General features: G+C 41.9%; 1 protein-coding gene across 5 annotated transcripts in view; it reads left to right on the top strand.

Annotated features, from left to right (window-relative positions):
• The first annotated feature begins 325 nt into the window (after positions 1–325).
• The window catches only part of CDH17 (cadherin 17), an 86,526-nt gene continuing 59,981 nt past the window's right edge, over positions 326–26,870 (top strand). Inside the window, exons 1-2 of one of the 5 annotated variants that reach the window (XM_043484149.1) lie at positions 326–416; positions 21,671–21,741. In XM_043484149.1, coding sequence (XP_043340084.1) covers positions 21,691–21,741 — 51 coding nt within the window. In that variant the 5' untranslated portion in view covers positions 326–416; positions 21,671–21,690. Of the gene's footprint in view, positions 417–747; positions 792–11,211; positions 11,261–12,140; positions 12,247–21,670; positions 21,742–26,870 lie in introns of those variants that run through there. The other 4 variants (XM_043484151.1, XM_043484153.1, XM_043484152.1 and 1 more) reach the window with 4 other exon arrangements.

Raw genomic sequence — 26,870 nt, forward strand, 5'->3', positions numbered from 1 at the left:
AAGTCAAGTCAAGTGAAGTCACTCAGTCGTGCCCGACTCTTTGTGACCCCATGGACTGCAGCCTACCAGGCTCCTCCCTCCATGGGATTCTCCAGGCAAAAGTACTGGAGTGGGGTGCCATTTCCTTGGGGGTTGCAAAAGAATCAGACACAACTGAGCGACTAAACAATGAACAACATGTAAAAAGCCCAGGAAGTCAGGGATAATTGAATGACTGCTGGGGCAAAGTGCACCTGGCCTCGTGTCTAATTCTTTGAACAATATTGGCTGCTGGGCTGGGCTGGTCTGAGCTGAACTCCAGTAAAGCTAACCACTTCCTCATTAGCTCTGAGACAGGGTGACCTTCCTCCAGACCAGCTGAGAGAGAGACTGGATCCAAGTCGGCCAGGTGATGCTCTCACTCCACGACGAGAAAGGTCAGGGGGATGTCTAAGAGGATACCAGCTGGGGAGGAGATCTGGGTAGAACGTTCTCTAGGGGGTAAAGTAGTTGGTGTTATCTCTGAATGGCAATGACACCAGGGAAGGATTCCCAGGGAAGGAACTCTCAGAAAAGGTGGAGCGAAGGGACAGCTGGTGGGAATGTTGTCAGGGTGGGAACGTAGATGCTTGGGCTGTGGTTCTGTGAGCTGATGCGTCTGAGCTGCCTCTGATTCTGGTGCCTGGTGCATAAGTAGAGCTGCATAGGAGAGGCACCCTGTGGGCTATTAAAGAGGCTCAGTCCCGGGTAGCTAAGAAATGCTCTGATATATATATATATATTTTTAAATTCACACCTGGATTCAAGCCTTGGTGAGTCTATTTTTATCTTCTTTTTTTCTCAGTTTCTTTATTTGCAAAGTAATAAAAATAATGACCTCACAGCATTGTTGTGAGTGTAATATGCTGAGACCAGTTAGGAAAGTGCCTGACAAAGGGCAGGCCTTGGATCGGTGAGTCTCAAACTCAGTTGAGCCTTTGGTACCAAGGAGAACATAGAGATGGCTGTTGTCAGGTCATCAGACACCAATCCAATTAGAATCACTTTGTTTCTGTGCATCCAGGGTTAAGAACCTCATACTAAAAATTAATTGTTTTCGGAAAGCTCAGAGGATAGAAAAGAGTGGTGCTTTTTGGTTAAATTTTAGTCAAGTCCTGTGTTGTTAACTGTGATTAGTTTTCTTTTGTATAAGGTGGTATCTTGGAGAAGGTACAGCCACCTCTGTCTTATAAATCAATCTGATTGGATACAGTCCTGGTTCCAGGCAATTCCTTTTGCTTCTCATGCTTAAGAGAAGAACTGGGAGGATATGGGAGTAAAATAGTCTCTCTGGAGCCTTGCCTCTGGGACTCACCGGACAAGACCGCCTGGTTTAAAATAGGGGCATGGTGTGAGTGGGACTCTAACAGTTTAATCAAAGACAGTCTGTGGGGCCTCCCCCCTGCTTTGTGAGGGGACCTGGCATTACCTCACCGCTCATTGGTGACCCTCAAGAATCTTTCCCCAGTGGCTTCCTGCTTTCCTCCTCCTTCAGGCTTCTCCTGAAGAACAGCAAAGTGAATCTCAGGTGTAAGATTTCATTCCTGGATTTTCTCATGTAGCAACTGGAGAATTTCAGGCTTAAGATGACAGAGCTTTTCCAGAAATTCTCCTGCGTTATTACTGTGTGTGTATGTGACACTAGGCTTAGTATTACCCTGAGCTGGAAGACCAAAGGAAGAAAAAAATTTCTCTTTTGTTTTCCGAGTTACTAGATTTGGTCACGTCGAAAGAAAATAGACTTCCTTTTTTGGGGGGCAGTGAATTCAGAGTTTCTCTAGTTCTGTACTGACTGACCTGAAACGCTAAGAGAGAGACGGAAAGGCCTGTGGTAACCAGGTCCTCTTTTCCTTCCTTCTTTGCTCAGGGCAGAGAACTTTCAAGAATGGAAGTGTTTTTATAGACATTTTTAAAAGTAAAACATAAAAGATGAGATCAAATAATAAGTAAAATAAGCAAAGCAAATATATTTAGGTGAGACTAACATGATTAAAACCCCTCAAATCATCTGTGATAGTAGAACACAATGAATTTGTTCTGAAGTTCCTGGTTTGGGGTAACTGGAAATGTTTAAGCCTGTGCCTTGTATTTTGTATCATGGTGAGTTTGGTTGTAGCAATTACTTCTTCCCTTTTTTTGGTAACAGTTTTACTGAGATAAAAATTAATGTACATAAAATTTACCGATTTAAAGTATGGAACTCAATAGTTGTTTTTAGTATATTTATAGAATCATGCAACCGTCACTGCAACGAATTTTAGAACATTTTCATCACTACAAAAAGAAACCCCATATCCTTTAACATAAACTTCTAACCCCATCCACCCACTCCCTGACCTCAGGCAACCATTAATCTACTTTTTAGCTCTATGAACTTGCCTGTTCTGGGCATTTCACATGAATGGAATCATACAGTGTTTGGCCTTTTTTGTCTGGCTACTTTTACTTCATCTATGTTGCAGCATATGCCAGTGCTCCATTTTTTTTTTTTATGGTTGAAGAATACCCTATTACCTGGATATACCACATTTTGTTTATCCATTTGTTGGTTGGTTCTTTTTACTTTTAGTTATTATGCATGATGCTGCCATGACTATTCATGTACCAATTTTTATGTGGACGTATGTCATTTTTTCTTAGATACATACATAAAAATGACATTGCTAGGTCAGATGGTTTAAGTTTTTGAAGAAATTTCCAGATTTTTTTTTCCAAAGTGACTTTATCATTTACATTCCTATTGAGTATACAAAGATTCTGATTTCTCTATGTCCTCTCCGATACTTGCTATTATATGTCCTTTTTGCTATAGCTATCTTAGTGGGTATAAAGTACTGTCTTCCTGCAGTTTTGATTTACATCATGCTTATGCCTAATGATGTTGACCATCTTTTCATGTCTTTGTTAGCTCTTTGAATACCTTCTTTAATAATATCTGTTCTTATCCTTTATCCACTTCTATTGGATTTTAATCTAGCTATTTTTGAATTCTAAGAGTTTTTTTTAAAGTGTGTTCTAGCTATATTTCCTTTCTTGGATATGTGGTTTGCTTTCATCCTGTGGGTGGCCTTTCCACTTTAAAAAAAATTATTTTTATTTATTTGGCTGCACTGGGTCTATGTTGCAGCATGTGGAATCTGATTATAGTTGCAGCATGCAAACTCTTAGTTGTGACATGTGGGATCTGATTCCCTAACCAGGGCTTGAACCTGGGCCCCCTGCATTGGCAGTGGGGAGCCTTGGCCACTGGACCACCAGAAAAGTCCCTCACTTTTAAGAGTGTTCTTTGAAGCACAAGTTCTTAATTTTGATGAAGTCCAATTTGTTTTTCTATTGTTGTTTGTGCTTTTGCTGTTATGTCTAAGAAACCATTGCCAAAGCCAAGGACATCCAGATTTACCACTGTTTTCTTCTAAGAGTTTTATAGAGTCCCTAATTTCAGGTCTTTAATCCACTCTGAGTTGATTTTTCTGGATGGTATGATGTAGGAGTTTGACTTAATTTCTTTGCATGTGGGTATGCAGTTATTTCATCACCATATGTTGAAAATACTATTTTTCTCCAGGAAATACTTCTTAAGGACAACATTTTCAGAGGTAATCCCAATGTTTTGTTTTCTAGCGAGAGACCCATAAGTAGAGAAGGGAATCCAGAGTTTACTGAGCCCTCCTGTCCAACTCACGGAGTCCTTCCTAGGCAAGGTCTGTGATTCCCAGGCATATTCACTGCCAGCCTCCTATTTGTACCCATGACAAGAATTACTAATTAACCACAGCACCCTGGCTAAGGCTTGGTGACTACCAGGGCTAACATGAAGGGGTAGTGTCCCAAAAGGGTCAGTTTGGGAGAGAGTGAAATGGTGAGGTTAATTTTGGATATGTTGAGTTTGTAGTGTGTTGGGGACCTTTAAAGGGAGCTTTGGAAATAACTGGTTGGTGTAAAAAGACTGAAACCCAGGCCAGGGGAGGGATCTAGGCTGAGAGACTTGAGACTTTGCTGTACAGATGGGAACAGATCCAACCTCCTAGAATGAGTGACAAGGCGAGATAACCCGGCATTGACCCAAGGAGTCTGGTGAGGCTACAAATGGGACTGCCAGAGATTGGCTCGAGAGGTAGAAAAGAAACCAGAACAGAGTATTTGCAAATAAACCAAGGATAAAGGGCAGTTCAGGGAAGGCTACTGATAGTGTCACATGTTGTGAGAGATCTGGTAAGGTGCAGCATTTCTGATTATCAAATGGGGTTGTTATTGCCTTGACAAGTGCAGCTTCCATGGGATACTGGAGGTGGAAACAAGATGCAATAGTCTGAGCATTGAACTGGATGTGAGCCGAGACCAGTGCTGGTGAAATCTGGTAAGAGAGACAGAGATAAGACTCAGAAAGACAACAAGATTATTGTAATTTCTTGGAATTAAGAAAAAAATTTGAGGTCAAATGAAATGTTCAGTAGACTGTGAAAAAAATGTTTGAGGCAAGATAAGCATCTTTGTGTTTGCCAGATTCAGTCTGCATGGATGACATCAACTCAACCACAGTGTTGTCTGAGACAGGTCCTGCAGAAATGGTGGGGGAAAATTAATATCAAGGACAGACCTTGTTAAAGAATATTTACTTACAGACAGAGCACAGAATCACTAAGCTGTGTTTCTCAGAGAAGGGTCCATGTGATTACCTGCATCAGGAATCCAGAGGGCTTTATAAAAATGTTGATCCCTGGGGTGCATCCGTGACCCCTGAGTCAGGATCTCATCATAGGAGGCCAAGTTTTAATAAATTGTCCAGATTTAGAAAGTTCTATAAAGCATTTGTCCAATATATGTCTGATGTGGATACTTACTAACCATTCCAGTCATAGGGTTCTCGAGCAGTTTCCTGATAGGGGTAACTGGAGCCAGATTAAGGACCTATTGCCTATTAGGACCAATTGCCTACTAGGCAATTGCCTGGAGCAACCCTCTGTAGATGGAGTTAAAATATTCCTGAAATAAACAACTGCAAACCAGATCCACTTCTGTCAAAATTGAAAACAGGGAAAAAACTTTTCATTAGCTTCAGTCTTTTTTGAATATTTTTAGGATGAGCACAGGTCATAGCTAAGATTTTGAAACTTCATTATGTATGGTTCAGTGTTTTTGGCATTATTGTTTTATTTTAATTTCTAAGTCTTAAATCACTTAATAATTCCTTAAAGTGTTCTGGTTTGGGAAATTGCCCAAAACAATAACAGGAAAAACAATAAAAAACCCAAACAAACTCAAGGACAAGAGTAAGGGCAATGTAAGAGTGGGGGGTATGTTGCTTACTATTATCAGAAAATGGACACTGCCTTGGCCAGTGAAAGGAATTAGAGAAAATTCTGCTTTGGTCTAAAACATTCACTAGCAGAAAATTAGTTTCATGTCATCCCACTAAATAAATATGGAATAGAAGATGTAAAATATAGCCTTGAGAAGATCCTAAATCATTCACTTATCTGGGTTCCCATTAGCCTGGGTAGAGCCTGCATGCAATCCTGACTATTTGGAGTTATCGAATTAAATAACTCAAAAGAGTTTAATTCTAAAAAGTATTTACTGAGGATTTCCTGGTGGGCAAGTGGTTAGACCATTGTACTCCCCCTGCTGAGGGCCCAGGTTCAATCCCTGGTCTGGGAACTAAGATCCTGCAAATTGCACGTCTCAGTCAAAAAATAAATAAAAAAAATAATAAGAATTTACTCAGTGCTAATGGAAGACAGATGACCATTATATCTACTAGTGTGGGCAGGAATTCCTTAGAAGAAATGGAGTAGCCATCATGGTCAACAAAAGAGTCCAAAGTGCAGTACTTGGATGCAATCTCAAAAACGACAGAAAGATCTCTGTTCGTTTCCAAGGCAAACCATTCAATATCATGGTAATCCAAGCCTATGTCCCAACCAGTAACGTTGAAGAAGCTGAAGTTGAACGGTTCTATGAAGACCTACAAGACCTTTTAGAGCTAACACCCAAAAAAGATGTCCTTTTCATTATAGGGGACTGGAATGCAAAAGTAGGAAGTCAAGAAACACCTGGAGTAACAGGCAAATTTGGCCTTGGAGCACAGAATGAAGCAGGGCAAAGGCTAATAGAGTTTTGCCAAGAGAACGCACTGGTCATGGCAAACCCCCTCTTCCTAGAACACAAGAAAAGACTCTACACATGGACATCACCAGATGGTCAACACCGAAATCAGTTGATTATATTCTTTGCAGCCAAAGATGGAGAAGCTCTATACAGTCAGCAAAAACAAGACTGGGAGCTGACTATGGCACAGATCATGAACTTCTTATTGCCAAATTCAGATTTAAATTGAAGAAAGTAGGGAAAACCACTAGACCATTTAGGTATGACCTAAATCAAATCCCTTATGACTATACAGTGGAAGTGAGAAATAGATTTAAGGGACTAGATCTGATAGACAGAGTGCCTGATGAACTATGGATGGAGGTTCATGACATTGTACAGAAGACAGGGGTCAAGACCATCCCCATGGAAAAGAAATACAAAAAGGCAAAATGGTTGTCTGAGGAGGCCTTACAATAGCTGTGAAAAGAAGAGAAGCGAAAAGCAAAAGAGAAAAGGAAAGATACTCCCATTTGATGCAGAGTTCCAAAGAATAGCCAGGAGAGATAAGAAAGTCTTCCTCAGTGATCAGTGCAAAGAAATAGAGGAAAACAACAGAATGGGAAAGACTAGAGATCTCTTCAAGAAAATCTGAGATACCAAGGGAACATTTCATGCAAAGATGGGTTCGATAAAGGACAGAAATGGTACGGACCTAACAGAAGCAGAAGATATTAGGAAGAGGTGGCAAGAATACACAGAAGAACTGTACAAAAAAGATCTTCATGGCCCAGATAATCATGATGGTGTGATCATTGACCTAGAGCCAGACATCCTGGAATGTGAAGTCAAGTGGGCCTTAGGAAGCATCACTACGAACAAAGCTAGTGGAGGTGATGGAATTCCAGTTGAGCTATTTCAAATCCTGAAAGATGATGCTGTGAGAGTGCTGCACTCAATATGCCAGCAAATTTGGAAAACTCAGCAGTGGCCACAGGACTGGAAATGGTCAGGTTTCATCCCAATCCCAAAGAAAGGCAATCCCAAAGAATGCTCAAACTGTCACACAATTGCACTCATCTCACATGCTAGTAAAGTAACGCTCAAAATTCTCAAAGCCAGGCTTCGGCAATATGTGAACCGAAAACTTCCAGATGTTCAAGATGGTTTTAGAAAAGGCAGAGGAACCAAAGATCAAATTGCCAACATCTGCTGGATCATCAAAAAAGCAAGAGAGTTCCAGAAAAACATCTATTTCTGCTTTATTGACTATGCCAAAGCCTTTGACTGTGTGGATCACAATAAACTGTGGAAAATTCTAAAGAGCTGGGGAATACCAGACCACCTGACCTGCCTCTTGAGAAACCTATATGCAGGTCAGGAAGCAACAGTTAAAACTGGACATGGAACAACAGACTGGTTCCAAATAGGAAAAGGAGTACATCAAGGCTGTATATTGTCACCCTGCTTATTTAACTTACATGCAGAGTACCTCATGATAAAGGCTGGGCTGGATGAAGCACAGGCTGGAATCAAGATTGCCAGGAGAAATATCAATAACCTCAGATATGCAGGTGACACCACCCTTATGGCAGAAAATGAAGAGGAACTAAAAAGTCTCTTGATGAAAGTTAAAGAGGAGAGTGAAAAAGTTGGCTTAAAGCTTAACATTCAGAAAACTAAGATCATGTCATCTGGTCCCCATCACCTCATGGGAAATAGATGGGGAAACAGTGGAAACAGTGTCAGACTTTATTTTTGGGGGCTCCAAAATCACTGCAGATAGTGATTGCAGCCATGAAATTAAAAGACGCTTACTCCTTGGAAGGAAAGTTATGACCAACCTAGATAGCATATTAAAAAGCAGAGACATTACTTTGCCAACAAAGGTCCGTCTGGGTCAAGGCTATGGTTTTTCCAGTGGTCATGTATGGACGTGAGAGTTGGACTGTGAAGAAAGCTGAGCGCCAAAAAATTGATGCTTTTGAACTGTGGTGTTGGAGAAGACTCTTGAGAGTCCCTTGGACTGCAAGGAGATCCAACCAGTCCATCCTAAAGAAGATCAGTCCTGGGTGTTCATTGGAAGGACTGAAGCTGAAGCTGAAACTCCAGTACTATGGCCACCTCATGTGAAGAGTTGACTCATTGGAAAAGACCCTGATGCTGGGAGGGATTGGGGGCAGGAGGAGAAGGGGACGGCAGAGGATGAGATGGCTGGATGGCATCACTTATTCGATTGGCATGAGTTTGGGTAAACTCCGGGAGTTGGTGATGAACAGGGAGGCCTGGCATGCTGCGATTCATGGGGTCGCAAAGAGTTGGACACAACTGAGCGACTGAACTTAACTGAATGGAAGACAGTTTCTGCCATCAGTAACATGAGTAAGACAGATATTAAGTAATTAAAAGTATTGTTACAGATATGTATTATATAACTCCTGTTAGATGAGGCTCTAGTTGATAGATGCATGATAAAATGTTCTTAAAATACATGATATGTAATGCAAATAAAGCCCAAGATAAAGTGCAAGTGAATGAAAAATGGACAAACTTAGCATTTATACATTTACTTTGAGCTTTAAATAAAAAGAATATTGGAAATGTAACATTCTTTGAAAGTTAAGGATCATTTCAAATTTTCTTCAAGCTTTTGTCTGGGAGGCTATCCAAACTTTATTACTTGCTAACTAGCTAACTGGCACAGTCTATAAATCAAACACTGCTTATATATTTTCTATGGCTAATGTTGGAGGAATGGTTAAAACACTATTAATATTAATTGTTAACATGTTCTAATACCATGAAGCTGTTAGTCAGAAGTATTTGTCCAAACTTTTCCAATTGTTCACTTGTTTCCATCATATAAACAATTTATATCTACTTTGCTCTGATAAAAGGAATTTGTAATCTTTATCGATTAAAATTTCCTTATTATTACTGTCAGTGTTAAACTATTGAACTGGAAATGCCTCATTTTTGCATAAGAATGGGTTCCTAAAATGCAAAGGTGTTCACCCTGAAACACAGGGCAGAATTTAATCTAGAATTATAAATCCAGATAATTTTAATCTATAGTTGTAAACCCAGATAATTTTATAACTTATAAATTTTATAACTTATAAATTTAATGTATGAATGGTGAACACACAGCTCTGAAAACTATGCTAACCTATTATCATGGCAAGCACAGAGCCTTTATAATACAGAGATGTAATTACCTGCTAATTTCTCTGATGGGTGGTTTTGGCCTTTTTAGAGTTTAATCAATCTAATTCTCTGACTTGAGAATCTAGGGACCTAGAACATAAAATATATAAAGGGAAGCCCACTTTAGGAACCTGGCTATCTCCCATCAGGAACGGGGTCACACAAATGGATTTCTTCCTAAATGGAACCAGAAGAAAAACAATCTGGCAGATTCAACAGCTGTGGTGGTGAATAGGTTAGGCTTTGAATCAGATCAAGGCTGGAGTCCTGATTCTGTAATTTTGATCATTGCTAAGAAACAGTGATTAAAAGTGGTATATATATACACGTTCTTTTGAAGCAAAGCTTATAGATTTAAACGTACTTTTTGCATGAATTATTAAAAAGGACCACAAGTTTCTGAAGAAGAAGCAAACTCAGAGCAATACCTTGAGATTCTTGCCATTGATTCAGGAAGTAAAACATACAAGTGAAAGTTCTTTGATCTGTGGAACAAGGTTATTTTATTTGGTTCACGGGAGGACAGAGGTGTTAAGAATGTGAGAGTTGCTTGGCCTCACTGACCTCATTTTTCTAAATGTAGCTATGTTGTGAGACAGAGGAAGAGGATCCTTGCTGGGCCTGCTGGTCCACCGAGCATGTGGACCGCTGGCCCACAACCAGATGGTTTCACCTCAGGGTCCCCAAGACAAGTGAGGCTTAGTCTTCTCAAGGGGATCGAGAAGGAAGAAGCCCGTCTAGACAGTGGGCTATGCTCTTGTGCTTTGGTTGTGCTAGATACACACTAGAGACCGATGGAGAACACAGTGCAGCCCAGGAGAAGCCCAGAAATGCACATCAGAACGACTATCACATTTGACATAAAAGTGACCTTGATTCACATCTTTAGTGTAGGTTTCCAGAGTGACTGAGGGGTGGGAATGAGGAATCCGTCAAAAAGAGCCCTTGACTTAAGAAATCTGGGTAATAGGCTTTTATTGTTTAATTGGAAACCTCATTTTGAGTGGAAAAAGTGATAACTTGTTCTTAATAAGTCCATTCTCAGAGAGGTGAGAAAAAGGACTTGGTTTGTGTTTTTGGGGAGGCTACTGCCGGCTGTCTCATGCAGATTTTGAAGAGGACCTTTGGGCTTCAGAAGCAGGTGCTGTCAGATTGCATCCTGGGTTGCACCGTCTGAATCATTTCCCCCGTCTCTTGTGCCTGGTTATCAGAGAACTGAGTCACTGCTCAGACATGACACCCTGTACTCGTCTGTGTTTAAGTTGGAATCTACACAAATATCTGTCAATTATTCTTCTGTGCCAGGTGGTGGGAAAGAGGACTTCCTCTCTGGTTCATTGGGTAAAGAATCTACCTACAATGCAGGAGACACAGGAGATGCGGGTTCAATTCTTGAGTCAGGAAGATCCCTTGGACAAGGAAATGGCAACCCCCTCCAGTATTCTTGCCTGGGAAATCCCATGGACAGAGGAGCCTAGGGGGCTACAGTCCACGGAGTCGCCAAGAGTTGGACACGACTGAGCGACTAAACGCACAAGGGTTGGGAGAGCAAAATATGGATGAAATTCAGAGATGTCAGGGAACTCACACTCTCCAGACAGTTGAATACACAGAAAGTTATTCCATGCTAACTTCTCCTTGTCTTCTATTTTATTTAACCTACATTCTGAAATTCAGAAACTTGTTCTGAGACATATTAGATGTGAACAAACTGCTTTTGGTACAAACACATTTCTTTCCTGGATTATGATTCCATTTATGACATCTGATGAAAATCAATAAAACCAGTCGATGGTTAATGTTTGACTGAAGGGGAAGGGAGAGGCTGGGGAACCAGAGCCGTGCACTGGGTGTGGCCTCTGGGGAAGATACTTGAGTCCCAGCAAGGGTCCCAGCAGCTGATGGAAGAAAATAACCTTTCACCACCACTTTTATTACTTACAAAAAGGTAAGCTTCGGTATGTCTTAACTATGATGATAATGTATTTCTTTAAGAAGAACACAATAGATGGCGAAGGGGCTTACTTAAGTTGCTGGACAAAAATATTCCTTGAGGGGTGCTGGGTAGCATTTGCTGGGAAGGAAAGTTTATTCCTAGTGTGATAAGTTATGCTTCTGGAGCATAATTTCTTTTGCAAGTTCTTTTTATTAGTCTATATCTTCTATAAATCCATTTCATGAGTGGTTTGGGTTAAATCAAGCTTGGTAGTAGAGTTAAAGGAAAACATGATACTTTGGATATTTATATGTGGATTACCCCCATTCTTTGTAATTAAAATATAAAAAAGTGCCCAGCCCTGAGAGCCCCTGGGACTCTCATACTCTAGAAATCAGGGCCAGAATCTCATTTTCACAAAGTGTCATCTCTCAGAGGTGGTCTTTAAAAACTGTGCATTTTATTTACTTCTTAGAGAGCGAGATTCAATTTAGGATTCATAGGACTGCCTGGGACAGAGCAGAGAAAGGGAAATGTGTAGGAGGAAAAAAAGTCCTTTGTTAAAAGTAGTGGAACAGGAATTGAAAACAGAGAGACAGATCTGACTTCCCAATTGGGAAAGCAAGGTTGGTGCGTGTATCGGTCAGATTCTGGTCCTGCTTTCGGCCACATCGGTGGATGTAACATTAACTAACGAGTGATTATTTTGAGATGTCAAGACATATACAGCTTGTTAGTGTCTTCAAAGGTACAGTGCCTGTATATGTCCCAGTTTTTTCTTCATTGTGAGTGACTTTGAAACAGATGCCCTCTGGGCTGGCAGACGCCAAGCAGCAGACAGGCAATGCATTCTCTAATATTTTCTTGTCTTTCTGTTTCTTCAAAAACTCAGATAGCAAGAGAGGAATAATTTGAAAGAAGAAGAAAGCATATGTTTCGATGACATGGAAAATGAATGGCATTCAGCCCTCACCAGGAAATGAGATGAGTCTTGCTGAGTGAGAGTTTATCATGGACTATAGAGTATATAGTTTATGAGTCTTCAGGGTTGGGCAGATGGGTTAGGCCAGTTTCATCATTTACCAGCCAGTGGACACCGAGCAGATTGCTTAAGCTCCCTGTACCTTAAATTTCTCACCTACAGAATGGAGATACCTGCCTCACCAAGTAGTCGTGAGAGTAAGTTAAAAATTAGATCAGCATGTCAAGAACTCAGTACAATGTTTGGCACACAATAGACATTTAATGAATGTTAACTCTACTTTCCATGAGAAAAGATGTTAACTCTACCTTTCAAGTAGGTGATTCAGGTCAGACTGAGAAGTTGCTCTTTCAATCTCTAGGGAAAGAAACCAACAGTAATGTTGCAGTAACTACATCTACCATTGTGCAAGGGAGAAACTAATTCTATGCCAAAGAAGTAGGGTCCCAAAATATGAGATAATGAGAAAACACTTGACTTTTGCTTTTTTTAAATGAAGCATTTTAAAGCATGTCTGATGTTTCACATATATCTTTGGTGAGAAGGGGTTGTGGTATCCTTTGAGACTTGCTAAGATGTCCCCTGGGAAAAATCATTGCTGTCGTTCAAGATGAAGATTGCATATCCAATACCTTCTCCCTTCTTTTATAAAAGGCAAAATATACTCCGACAACAACTTACTTCCTGTTCCTTTGTCAAAGGAACTCTCTGGAAAGGAGGGTGGGCTCCCACTTTTCTTTCAGGTCAAGAGAGGTGACTCTGCTCAGGAGGAAAGCTGAGCACCATTGTGCTCCTTTCTTTGAAGGTTGACAGGTGCCTTTATGGCTGTTAGTTTACACGGGTAGAAATATACAGATTTATTTGTTGGCATAAGGCGGTATTCCTTCAGAAATCCCTGGTGTCGAATTTAGCAGGGGCTAGTTGTTCTGTGCTCTCTTCAATGATTAAACAAGAAAAGAGGTACTGAAGTTTGTTAGGGGAATATCAGTCTATCTATTTGTTACTTGTGAGAACAAACAAGAATGTTTATTTAGGTACAAGAAATGTTGTTAGCAAAAGCTGATACTCACCCAGTGGTTGAGGTTTAAACTCTTGTACACTCAAGCTGAGCTTTTCACTTCTGCACGTGTAACAGATCAAGCTGTCCATGGGTATTGTGTATGCGACACAAATAAAACCTGATTTCTCTTACAATATTCTGTAAGACCGACATTGAGTTCTCTCATCCATGATATTCTGAATCAGTGATTTCTTACTGCATTTTAATTATTTTAAAACATAGGACTTGTGTTTCTGAGTGAGAGACAGAGAAATCGGAAGGGTAGACTTGTGCCCTTAAGGAACGTTAAACTCAGGATGAGCGCGCCTTCCTCACGTGGAGGGTGACGTGTTTGGTCTCTGTGATCACACTGATGCTCCTTCCTCAGCCTCGCTGAGCTGTTTCCTGCCCTGTAGGATGACAACAGGTCCTGTCTTATGGGAACATTGTGAAGCTAAAGGGAATAAGTCATCCAAAGTACATAACTTGGTAAATATTCACTAAATGCTAGCTTTTTTTTTTTTTTTTGTAAAGGTTTCAATTATAAAAAACCAACTCATGAGGGAGTTTTCATAGTGGTATAGCACCCTTTATGGAGATAGAATTAAATTTATTTTCCCCTTACTCTCTTGTCCATCCCAGTTGTCAATTACGACTTAATTACAGAGTCAGAAAGTTAGGCTGCCACACTTGAGGAGGACTGCACATTTTTGTTTTTAGAGTCCTTGCCTGAAGTTCATCTTGTACGTGAGCTAGTATTATAGCAAGTCTTTTGTTTTGTTTTAAATCTCAGTGTTTAAACTATACGTGAAAATTAAAGTGTTAGTCACCCAGTCATGTCTGACTCTTTGCGACCCCATGGGCTATAGCCCGCCAGACTCCTCTGTCCATGGAATTTTGCAGGCAAGAATACAAGAGTGGGTAGCCGTTCCCTTTTTCAGCAGATCTTCCTGACCCAGGGATCGAACCTGGGTCTCCTGCAATGCAGGCAGATTCTTTACTGTCTATCCACCAGGGAAGCCCTTAAATCATATGGGATGGGATCTAATTTAGATTTACCTCATATTGAATTTTTAAGGTCAGAATGTATTATCTTGACAAAGTATTCACCTGTGCACTTCATAATATGCAAAGAAATGTTGTATAAAGCATGAAGAAACACTCTGTCAAAAATAATTAAGCCACTTTTTTGAGAAACATTAATTTCTACTCTCCTTTTGGTGACTTAGTAAAAAATCCGCCTGCAATGCAGGAGACTACCTGCAGCGTAGGAGGCCCAGGTTCGATCCCTGGGTTGGGAAGATCCCCTGGAGAAGGAAATGACAACCCACTCCAGTACTCTTGCCTGGAGAATCCCATGGACAGAGGAGCCTGGTAGGCTACAGTCCGTGGGGTCACAAAAGTCGGACACCACTGAGCAACTAAACAACAACAAAACCCTCCTTTTAGGCTAGTAAAGACCCTTGTGATGTTGTTGTGCTATATATGGAGGAAAGAAGTCCTATCTCTGCCTTAGGTTTCTGAGGTGGAAACCTAAACACCTTAGAGACCTCAACACTGTTGTCCTTACTGCCAATCTGCTTAAGTGGTCGGAGAAGTACCATGGGGGAGTGGGTAGCCATCTGCGACCCCATGCCAGGGCCTCCCTTCCCTCTGACCTCCTCACCCGAGCTGCCCCTTCCCTAGCTCACTCTGAGGGGAGTGCTGGGTGGCGGTAAGTATGAGCACATTTCCTGAAACAGTCCTCTACCCTCTCATAAGACTATATAACCAATTATTCACCTACTGATAAAGTAGGAAATCACCCTCAATTTTGCTTGCGTGTAAATTCAGATTTTCATATGCTGTAAGATGGGCATAGTTCTATTGCAAAATTCAGTGAGAGAACAAAGGGCCTGCCTTTATGTGTGCATTGGGTGGGGAAAGGGCAAGCCACCCATCCTTTTACTTCTTTGGACCTTCCTTCCTCCTTTCTAATCAGCCTGAAGTGGAAGACAGCAGCCCAGATTTTACACCTTCCTGTTTGTTTCTAGCTTATTATTAGCCGCTTTAATTGGGTCCTTAATTTGCCAAGAATGCAAATTGGTCAGATCCTCCTGTGATTTTTTTCTAAACCTTAAATGATGTAACGGGTGCCAGAGATTTGTGAGCAAGAAGCCCACAAAGATGGGCATGATTGATCTGAACATTACTTGATGAACAATGTGAGCAAGCTTTTAATCTGATTTTTATTCCTATCTGGCCTTGCTGTCCAATTTACGCTGCTCTTAGCAATATACAATGCAGAGGTGAATTAAATGGCACACAGAATATTTGGCTCTATTATGTGATCCTGATGGTGTTATGAATTCTAGTCACATTCTTTCCTTGGCCACATCACCTATGATATTTGAGAGCAAATTTTGCACCCCTCTCCTTCTATACGTTCATTGTTTGGAAAGGCATGGTTCAGCCTTAGAGCGTGGTGAATTACTTTAATTCAAAGCCCTTAACTTTCCTTTTTTTAAACAAAAAGGATGAGTATGGCTGACTTGATTTAAGGTTTGCCTATCACTTAGCTTTTTGTAAGAGGGGAAAAAAAAAAATCAATGCTTGTGTATTGATTTACTTTCAGGTTTTGAGACCTGGGACCTAGAAATTGCTTGCCCTTACTCAGATAAATGGGGAAATGACAGGGGAGTCTAAAAATACCTCTTGGAGGCACTGGAGCCCAGCAGGAGATTCAATCAGCTTGGAGTGGAGGCCCTGGGATGCAGTGGCGACTGCCTATATAGTAACTGGATGAGGCCCCATCTGAGGCCACCTCTGTCCTAGGATGGCAGTGCCTTTGTCAGTCAAAACTAGGGCCCCTTGATGTATTAGTTTGGTAGGGATGCTATAACGAAGTGCCACAGAGTGGCTCAAGCAAAAGAAATTTATCGTCTCACAGCTCTAGAGGCTCGAAGTCCAATATCAAGGCATCTGCGGGGCTGACTCCTTCTGAGGACCTTGAGAACAGGTCTGAGGCCTCTCCCCTTGGCTTGTCTTTCCCCGTGGCCCTTCATATCCTCTTTCCTCTATGTGTGTCTCTGCGGCCAAGTTCCCCCTTTTGACGAGGACACCAGTCATATCGGAGCAGACCCACCCTGACAACTTCATTCTAACTGCATTACCTCTGTGAAGGCTTGCGTCTCCAAGTCAGATCACATTCTGAGGTACTTGGGAGTCAGGACTCCAACATGAATTTTGAGGCAAGGGTCACTCTTCAACCCATAACACTTAGCTCGATTAAAAACTAAGAAACGACTGGGGTGAAGGTCAGAGAGTGAAGGAGGAGAGCGTACGAAAGAGAAATAGTTGTGCGGTAGGAGCCGGATCTCCGAGGCCGTTGGTCCTCTGAGAAGGCGGACACGTGTTAGCGTCTGAAGAGGAAGAGCCGCCATGGAGTGAAAAACAACTTTTTGAAATTTCAGCAAGATAACGTAATAGACTCAGTGACACTAGCCATCTTATTTGTAAGGATGTTCATGCTTTCAGAGAGACTAATATATGAATAAGAGCTTAGGTATGAAGTTAGCCAGACAGTGTGATCTTGGACAATGTCTTGTAACTTCTTTGATTTTTGATCTTTATGAGGTAAAATTTTTTTTACATTAAAAAATAATTTTGTATTTATTTTTGGCTGTGCTGGGTCTTACTGCTGTGCGGGCTTTTCTCTAGTTGTGGTGCATGGGCTTCTCATGGCAGGAGCTTCTTTTTTTGTGGAGCACAGGCTCTAGGGTATGGACTCAGTAGCTGTGGCTCCCGGGGTCTAGAACACAGACCCAGTTGTTGTGGCACATGGGCTTAGGTGCTCCAAGACAGGCAGGTAGGATGTTCCCAGATCGGGGATCGAACCCATGTCTCCTGCATTGGCAGGTGGGTTCTTTACCGCTGAGCCACCAGGGAAGCCCCTTTAAGAGATACATTTTAACAGTGCCTGCTTCATTGGGTTCTTACGAAAAATCAGTAATTCATATAAGAGTCTCAGCATGTGCTGAGACAAAGGGCTTCTAGCAAATGTTAGCTGCCTTTGTGTTGTTATCCTGGCTGGACACAGATTAAGGGTATGGAGGGTTTCCAGTGTTTTCTGGGCTGTGGTGAATTAAACGAAGCCATCAGCTCTAATCGTCAAGGCCAGCAGCCCTGATTCCGCTTTTGAAAATGGTCCACGGTTAAAGCAATTGATGGTGGCTTTTCAAAACTCTCCCAGACCTTTAACCTCTGTTGCTAAGGATGTATTTGGCCTCTCAGATAGTTGCATAGAAACTGTGTGAATTTAGTCTTTGTGCCTAAGGGAAATTCTGACAGATAGCAAAAATTCCTAGCAAATGGTTGGATCAACTATTTCAGATAGTTCAGATAAAATGTCACTGAATTATCTGGAAATCTACTCCAATCCTTTGCCAAGTAGGGTTGGTGAAGTAGTCTATCAAGTGTTTATGGCTTGGTGGTTTTAGTCAGTTTCAGTTACAAACTATGGTTTCCTTCCAGCCAGGATGTAATATTCATTAGTGAAATTATGTCTGTGCAAAGAGGAAAGATAGGCGAGACTTGTTTGTGAGGACGGAATCCTCCTCTGGCATAATCCTAGCAGTGGTGTACTTTGCCTTGGATCATTCAGACCAGCTTAGCCACTTCATTTGGCCGTGAGGGTGTTGCTGTGAAGGCTGCTTCTAGTATCCTTGTGGCCAGGGCCATCGAAAGCCGGGAATTGTGACAGGAACTGTCTTGTAGGACAACATTTAAAGTTCTGACTAATAAACTTGGGTGGCAGAAGAAAGTTGTATTTGACAAAAAATATTAACTGTTCAAAATATTCCCTTATTGAGGTCCACAAAGTAGATACTATTATCCTCGCTTTACAGATGAGTAGATGCGAGTCAGTGGAGGAGCCAGGATTCAAACCAGCCAATCTAACAATTGCGTTGTGTGACTGATTCATCCATAAAGAAATCACGAGACCCTAGGCATGGGAGCGGAAAGCAATTACTTCTGTTTCCCACTGGAAACCTTTCTGTGAGGGGTGAAACCAAATGTAAATGACAAAATAAAGGATGAGTTTAATGGTTTGTTTACTTTTTAGGTTTCATTAAGCACCTCAAATGGTGGCCTGTTGAGCATCTAGCTAAAATAAGGCATTTATTTTAATTTGCTTTTGTGTCATTCAACTTACATGTCTTTGGAAGATTGGAAGTGCTAAAAAATCATTTCAAGTGGAGATGGTATATATCAATCGGTTCTTAACCTATTTACTGAGAAGAAATCTGTTTGTGTATTTAAAAGAGAAATAATCCTTTTCATCAACAATAAGAATTTATTACTGTGCATCAAAATAAATCTTTAGATCTCAAGTTAGTTTCCTTTAATATTTTCTGTTTATTCTGAAAGCTCTTATTAATTGGAGAAATTCACAGAATACCAATGTTAGACAATTACAAATGTTTTAGAATTTAATAAACATCTGTTGAGAGCGTAATATATGCAAACCATAGTACGAAGAGCTGGGAGAGGTTAAAAATATATAATTTTAAAATAAGGCCTCTGCTTTGAAGGATTTTGTTTTCTAGTAGAGGCAGCAACACAGACATGTAAATAAGCGATAAAAAATAAAATGCAGGCAGGAGGGGCTTTGAGAGCTTCTGGCTGGAAATCAGAGAGATTGCATGAAGGACATAATTTCTAGCTCCATGAAGCAGATGCTCTCCCCCTTATTTTGTTTTCCCAGATTTTAGCCCAGTATCTGGCACATAATAGAATTGTTAAATTCAGTGATTTTAAAATAAATAAGTTGGCCCCAGATGGTCAAGTATGTAAGGAAAAATGAGAACACATAATCCTCAATCCAGCTTGATTCAGCAAATATCAATTGTCATATACTCTGGGTGGGGCCCTTTGCTGGGTGGGAAGAACAGACAGTGCCAAAGCGTGGAGACAGGGAAGCTGGGTGCAAAGTCCATGGAGTGCTCGGCATTCCTGGGTGCGGTGGGTGTGGGAGATAAGGCCAGAAGAGCAACTGGGGACCAACATTTAAAAGATCTTGATGCTGAGGTTTTGAGGAGAAAGATCCCCAAATGTCTATATTATATTGTCTGTATTTTTACTTCTCTTAAGCAAATATTGGTTGCTAGCTGATCGTGTTCATTTTACTAATATAAAAAAAAAATGACTAGTTAGATTTAATAATACCAATTGATTCATTTTAGATATATTGTAGTATGCTAGAACCCGGGCTTGTTATTTGTTTCTGTATGTTTCCAAACCACATAAGCAGTCTAAAGCACTAGAAAAAATGTCTTGTTTGTGTTTGACAAAGAGCCAGTCCTAAAATGATGTTTGGACACATAGACCAGACTAATTCTGTTGCAGAAGCTCATTTCTAAACATTCACAGAATTTACAGATCTAATTGTCCTGAAGGGTTTTAATCCTAGCTCTTTCTTAAAATAGCTGTAGCCCTGGGACACTTTGCTTCATTTACCCAGCATGTGCAAACAGTATGTACATCTCTATACCTACGTCTATGTCTCTTCAGCTATCACACAGTACAGGGTAGAGCAGAAAGAGAGGAAAAGTTCTCTGAACTTTGGCCTCTGACAGATCTGGTTGGCAACAAGGCAACATTACTTCCTAGCTGTGTCTTTAGGTGAATGGCTAAACTTTGAACTTCAGTTTCCTCACATATAAAATAAGAGTAACATTTCCTAATTTGTTATGGCTGTGAGAAACTCCTAAGAGTGCTCGCTCACTATTGAGCAATTGCTATGTATTTTCCATTTGAGTAAGCTGAGGCACACAGAGAGATTAAGTAGTACCCACATGGCCACACAGCTAACGAAAGGCTGCACTGGGTTTCTGGTCCAGACTCCGACTCAGAGTACACCTTCTGGGCCTCCATTCTGTCTGTAAAGGTCCCTCCACTGATCTACCCTATGTGTTGTGCTGGGCTGAGTCGGTCAGTCGTGTCCAACTCTTTGCGACCCAATGGACTGTAGCCCACCAGTCTCCTCTGTCCATGGGATTCTCCAGGCAAGAACACTGGAGTGGGTAGCCATGCCCTTCTTCAAGGGATCTTCCTAACTCAGGGATCAAACCCAGGCCTCCCACGTGGCAGGCAGATTGTTTTTTTAGCATCTGACCCACTAGGGATGATCCTTAATAAACACTAATTTATATCTTTATTTCCCAGGACATTTGTGAAGCTAAATTGTTGTAGTACTTTGACCTTTCTTAAAGTTCAAATATAAGTTATCCAAAGGTAAGGAATTAAAAATTTTCAGGGTTTAAATTTTTAGATAGTTAGAATTGTATAACCATTTCCTCATGCCGATTATATTAGCAATGTAAGTTCAATGTAGATAACTTTAAAAAATTTTAAAAAAAGAAGTAAAACAAGATCATCTACAATTCCTCAAGGCAATAAAATAATTGGAATTTTAGTGAAGTGAATGCATCCTTCATTTCCTTGTTTTTTTGTTGTTTTGTTTTAGCAGTCCAATATTATGATAGGCAACAGTCCTGCTTTACAGACCATGTGGAAAATTTGTCTCAGATCTTAAAATCAGTTAGTCATGAAAAGATAAGAATAGGAAAAAAATCGGTTAGTCATGATGTATCTTAGGGTGAAAGGTATATTTTTTGTGAAATGTGAAGGCACAAGGAAAGAGGAAAAATAATGTTGAGTAGGAGAGAAGAGGGGCAGAGTCTGGATTCTTATTGGGTTGCTTTGGGAGTAATAAATACATTTTTTCCTTTGGTGTATTGTACAGTTAACAGCAAGGTTTAGAAGACCAAAGAGGTGGCTGGTGAGGTTGCTGAATGAAGGATTGGGAACATTCTTGGTTCTTCCTCCTTGAAGAATCTCACATATTTGCAGCTGTGAATCAGAACCACTAAAATTTTAGCATCTCGTTATTTTGGAATTTGCGCATCTCCTCCATCCATATAATGAGGGTCTTCATTGCAGCACACGGGGGCTTCTCTAGCTGTGGTGCAGAAGCTCACTAGTTGCGGTTTCTCTATCTGCCCCCAGGCACAGGGGCTCTTAGTTCCTCTACTAGGGACTGAACCCTCGTCCCCAGCATTAGGAAGGCGGATTCTTAACAACTGGACCACTAGGGAAGTCCCCATTTAAGACTCTTTAAGTGAAGAAGACTGATAAAGTGAAGCGGTCAAGATGGAGTTAGCATAAGCTTGTTTCGGGATATTGACTTGGTACCGGGGAGCTAGGGGAAGACCAGACTGTTCCACAGAGGAGAGGCTGGCCTTCAAGGATGCCATCTGCTAGGTTTATAACTGAGTATCGTCCAGTGATCCTTTGTGCTTGGGTAAACATGGTTTTAACAGGATGGGAACTAATCAACTTGTCTCCGGTTTATTCACAGGGGTTTGAATAAGGAAAATTATGGCAACGCAAGCCCAGCTACACTGCCTCTGTCTCCTCACACTTTACTTGGTAAGAGAAGAGAATTGTTCTTTCTGTATTTAGTGGACTATTTCTAGCCCGTATCGGGGAAGCAGCAGCTATCATCACTTAAAAAAAAAGCCTATCAAATTAACTTATTGTGAACAAAGCACACAGCTTACCCCAATGGGCTGCTTTTGATGAAATGGCTGTAAGTTATATGTCTAACTTTCAACCAGGGAGACGCTTTCTCCTCAGCTCTTATAAGCCAATGCCCCTTCACGGGCAAGTGTTAAACAATTCATCTACTCAGTTTCAGACCTTCACATACAGCTCAGGGAATCTGGAAAGAAAAGTATACTGATACATGTGTTAATCTATATCCCTTAGTCTTGACTTTATTTATTTTTTCTTTAACCGTGGTTAAATTACCACCACAATTAAGAAAAGCATTTTCTCCATTTTTGACTCTGCTCTGCTCTGTACTTTTGTTCCCATATATGGCTTGGACTTTTTTTGGCCAAATTTGTCCTTAGTCACTTGTTGAGCTAACCCTATCGACTCAGGCTTCTAGAAGTTGGAGCTGAATGGAACGTGGGGAGACCAGTCCAGACCTCAGGTAGATAGAGGGATGCTGTCTTCCCTTTTGTCATGAGGTTCATAAGGGTCATACACTTGCCAGATTTGTTGTGTTACGAAGCAAAGTTATGGGGAAACATTTGCTTTCTCCTTAGAAGGAAGCTACTAGATCCTCTTACCTCTAATCTTGGTTCCTTTCTTTGAAAACCCAAATATAACATCGAATTTCAAGTTCCAGAGAACCCCTGAGAGTCTACACAGTTCAAAATATTTAGAGTGACATATAGCTATACTTGTAAACTTACCAGAGCATTCCTCCTGAGGGGAAAAGCTGCAATTTGAACCTTATGAGCACTGTGCATCCTTATAGCCTAGGCCTCGAAGCTTGTCCTTAGGACTGCCAAAAAACACCACATGACTTCTCTCCTCTTCCTACCTTCTCATATGTGCTTTGCAGTCTATATTATGGTAGAATGGTGAAATCAGTGCCTAGTTCAAACTTGACACTGCTGTTGACTGGTGATAGGAACTTGGGTGAGTTACTACACTCTGAACCTCAGTTTTCTGCCCTGTGAAATGGGTCTAACAAGAGGACTTGCCTTGTGTGGCAACTAAATTAGATCATATAAAGCCCTTGGATCAGTGACTGGCACAGTCTAAGGTCTTGATAAATATTAGCTATAATTATTACTACCACATTTTAAATATTCAGTAATTACACTCATATGGACCCTGGCCTCCATGAGGAAGGCTGTGTTTTAGTCATCTTTGCAGCCTCAGCACATAGCACAGTGCCAGGAACAAGGTAGAAGCTAAATACATAATTATGGATTCATATTAGGAAACAAAAGTGAGCTCTAAGAAAGAGCGAGAAGATTCTATCATGATAATTTAACATTAGCAGGCTCAACAGCTTCTGATCTGAGATGGGGCTATGCATTTTTCTTCCTAGATAGAGGGTGAAAATAAGTTTTCCTTTTCCTTACTTTCATTTTCCTTACTCTCACCATAGTGAGGTTTCTACGTGGAATAAGAAATATGGCCCAAACCACTGCTGGCAGCAAGAGCGTTGCCCGGGAGACAGCCCTGTGCTCAGCTGTCTCTGGGTGAAGGACGGAGGCTGCGACCTGCGGGGTGGGGTCTCGGGGCACTGGGCGGAGCCGTGTCTCTTCTGCCCCCTCACCCCTACGCCCAGACCTCTCCTGTAAAGACTGCAACTTCACTGGGTGCTTCTTTCTTTCAGCATCAGGCTTTTATCTGGCAGAGGTTATTTATCATTTATTACATACTATAGTGGTTCTCCCATTCTTTTGTGAGAACTGGTTCTCTTGGGGGATTAGAAACACTGCATGAATATATGGGAAGGGCACTGAAGAGAGGATTTGGGGGCGTGCTGAGTAGGGATGCAGGGAAATCAGGGAGAAGCCAACTCTTTTAGAATTGTGCCTGGGACTCTGCTTCCTGCAGAAGGAAGAAGAGCTTGAAATACTTACTGTGTAACCAATGCAGAGAACTCTTGTCGTAAAGTACAATGGAGGTGGCTCCTAGGCAGGCAGATCTGACAATTGCGAGTGTCCTCTGCTGGCCTGGAAGGCAGTGGGGCCACATGGTGGAGAGTTGGGGCTTGGTGGTCCAGCCCATTGGCACCATTCCACAGTAACACCAACTATCTGTGCCTCTGCTAGGGGGATTCGCTTGAGAGACTTCCCTGATATTGATGAGGATCTTAAGAAATGACATGTGTGGAGGATCTCATTCCATAGCAGGAAACACTCAAAAATATCAGTTCCATTCGCTTCCTACCTTTCACCTCTTTATGCAAGATGGTGGGTTTTATTCCTCCAACTCTTTCACAAGTTATCACCGTAACATTCTTCCCAGTTCTGGCACTATGGCTCATTGACTCGTGCATTTTGAAATCTTTATAGCTCAAATAGCCCTGATATGAGAACCCAACCCTACTTTGAACCTTGCCACTGAGACCTCTCCTTTTTTCCTGATAGGTAAGCCAGCTTGTCCACCGAGGAAAAATGCAGGCTTGTGTGTGAGGTTTGCCTGACTAATGTAGTTTTCCTGTAGGGGCCGCCACCGGTGTGATCAGCTGAAAGACAGACTGCTTACTGATGGGAGCAGAAAGCTGATGAAATGAAATGAATGAAAGTCGCTCAGTTGTGTCCGACTCTGTGACCCCAAGGGCTATACAGTCCATGGAATTCTCCATTTCAATTCCATTCTCCATGGAATTCTCCAGGCCAGAATACTGGAGTGGGTAGCCCTTCCCTTCTCCAGGGGATCTTCCCAACCCAGGGATTGAACCCAGGTCTCCCGCACTGCAGGTAGATTCTTTACCAACTGAGCCACAAGATGGACTGCTTACTGATGTGAGCAGAAAGCTGATGAAAGCAGTGTGCTATTAAGCAGTAGCCCCTCAAAAAGCACTGCCCTCATCCTCTATCCACCATGGCACCCACTTCTTGTGCCCTGCCTTCCAGAGGGGCCAGTGGAGCTGGAGAAGATGTGGAAAGAAGCGGGAGAGAAGATGAGCCCTCAGAGGAAGATACACCTTGAAAGGAACTGATGAACTAGGAGTCTGTATGGTTATTGTGTCAGTTAAGAAGTCCTTTAGCTACGAGCAAATTTAGAGTGTCTCCAGTCAACAGGGATTTATTTTTTCATTAGACAACAACAATCCTGTAGTGGGCAGTCCTGGGCAGGTTTAGCAGTTCTGTGATGTTATCAGAGACCTGGGCTTCTTTATCTTTGCTCCACCATTATTTGAGCTGGTTTATCCCCCATGGTTTCATGACAGCTGCCACAGCTACAGACAGGGGACCACTGCCTGAACAAGAACAAGGAAAGAGGAAGGGCCATGCCACCCACATCTGTCCTTTTTCATCAGCTTGGTTCAGTTCAGTTCAGTCACTCAGTCATGTCCGACTCTTTGTGACCCCGTGGACTGCAGTACACCAGGCCTCCCTGTCCATCACTAACTCCTGGAGTTTACCCAAACTCATGTCCATTGAGTTGGTAATGCTGTCCAACCATCCCATCCTCTGTTGTCCCCTTCTCATCAAGAGAACAAAAGCTTGACTACAAACATCCCCCCACCCACACCCTGACCCAGCAGACTCCACCTTTCGTTTCATGAACCAGAACTGAGTCACTTGGCCATGATCTTTCCTGCAAAGGAGACTGGGAAAGAGATCATTTGTCTTTCCAAGGGATAGAGGTTGACAGTGGCTGCAAGGGCAGCTAACTCTGAAGGGGAGGGAAGTTCCAAATTCCAAAACCTCTGTGTTCTTGTTTGTTACTGCTTTTTTGTTGGACACCCAGATCAACTCAGTCAAGGTTTAATGAGCCATAGTACAAGATCTTTTTCCCCATCATTTCATCCTAATTGTTTTTGGGTTATTTATCGCGTGTTTCTGTGGCCAGAGTGTACTTGCTCCATACAAAGAAATGGAAAATAAATCTCTTCTCCCCAGTTTTTCTTTCTTTTTTTTGGTTTTACCTGTCCAGTTCTCCAAGCCATTAACTTCCCATATCATTCTAATCTATCCCACCCCTGACTCCCGCCACAGGAGGAGAGCGGAAGGACCACTCAGGAGGGGCACTGACGTCGGGTGTCGTGCTAGATGCCTCATTCCAGGGGTGCCCACTGTGGTGGGTTTATAGCTGGCGGTCCCTTCCTGCGTGCTGCTCTGCCTCGCGACTTCCTTCAGTGATCCTCGTTGGGGGAGACAAAGGGATGGCAGGAACTACCGCTGAATGTGCCCCCTTGCACACTCCCCATGCTGCAGATTTCCTGCCAGGCTGTCTCAGCCACCTCTGCTCCTTCTAGTGGGTAATGGGGCCGTGGCTTAGCGCAGCTAAGGGTGGTCTGGAATTGTAGGTTCGAATCCTGCTTCCTGCACTGTGAGCAAATGACTTAACCTTTCTGCATCTCAGTCTCATCACCGGTGAAACAGAGCTAGTGATGATAATTTACCCTGTAGGATTATTAACGTGGTTAAATGTGCTTAGGACAAAGCTCAGCATACACTAACGTAACAAATCTGAGCTCTTTCTGCTGTGTGCCAGGCAAGCATTGTACTAAACAGGTCCATGTATTTTTCCCCCTTATGGATTCAATTGTCTTTGAGGTGCCTGAATTCTAGCATGCTGGGGATCTGCCATGGACTTCCTTATAAACTAATGAGAGTGGAATGGAGGGGTTTTAAGAAACTTGTGTCAACCAGGTAGAATTGAATGGCATCGTGGCCTTGTGGGACGACGATCACCAGTTTTCCTTCAGCTAGAACCTAGTGTGTATGCCATGTCAGCCGCTCATGGGTTCTACCCTGGTCAAGTGACTAACCCTCTGTGAGCCTCATTGAAAACACGGCAGTGTTAATTTTCCCCCTCAGGCTGATTGCTTGAATCACCTTGAACGAGAAAAGCAATGCTAGGCTGCTGGCAAACCATCTTGACGTAGTGGAGCCTCAACAAATGTGAGAACCCTTCCTGCCTATTTTGATTTGATTTCACTTTTTTTTTTTTTTTTTTAGCCATGTTAGAATCTTAGGTTTCATATATCACTCCTGGAACCATAAGAAAATCAT

Source organism: Cervus canadensis, chromosome 12 (assembly GCF_019320065.1).
Source record: "Cervus canadensis isolate Bull #8, Minnesota chromosome 12, ASM1932006v1, whole genome shotgun sequence".
In the NCBI taxonomy this organism is placed as follows: domain Eukaryota; kingdom Metazoa; phylum Chordata; class Mammalia; order Artiodactyla; family Cervidae; genus Cervus; species Cervus canadensis.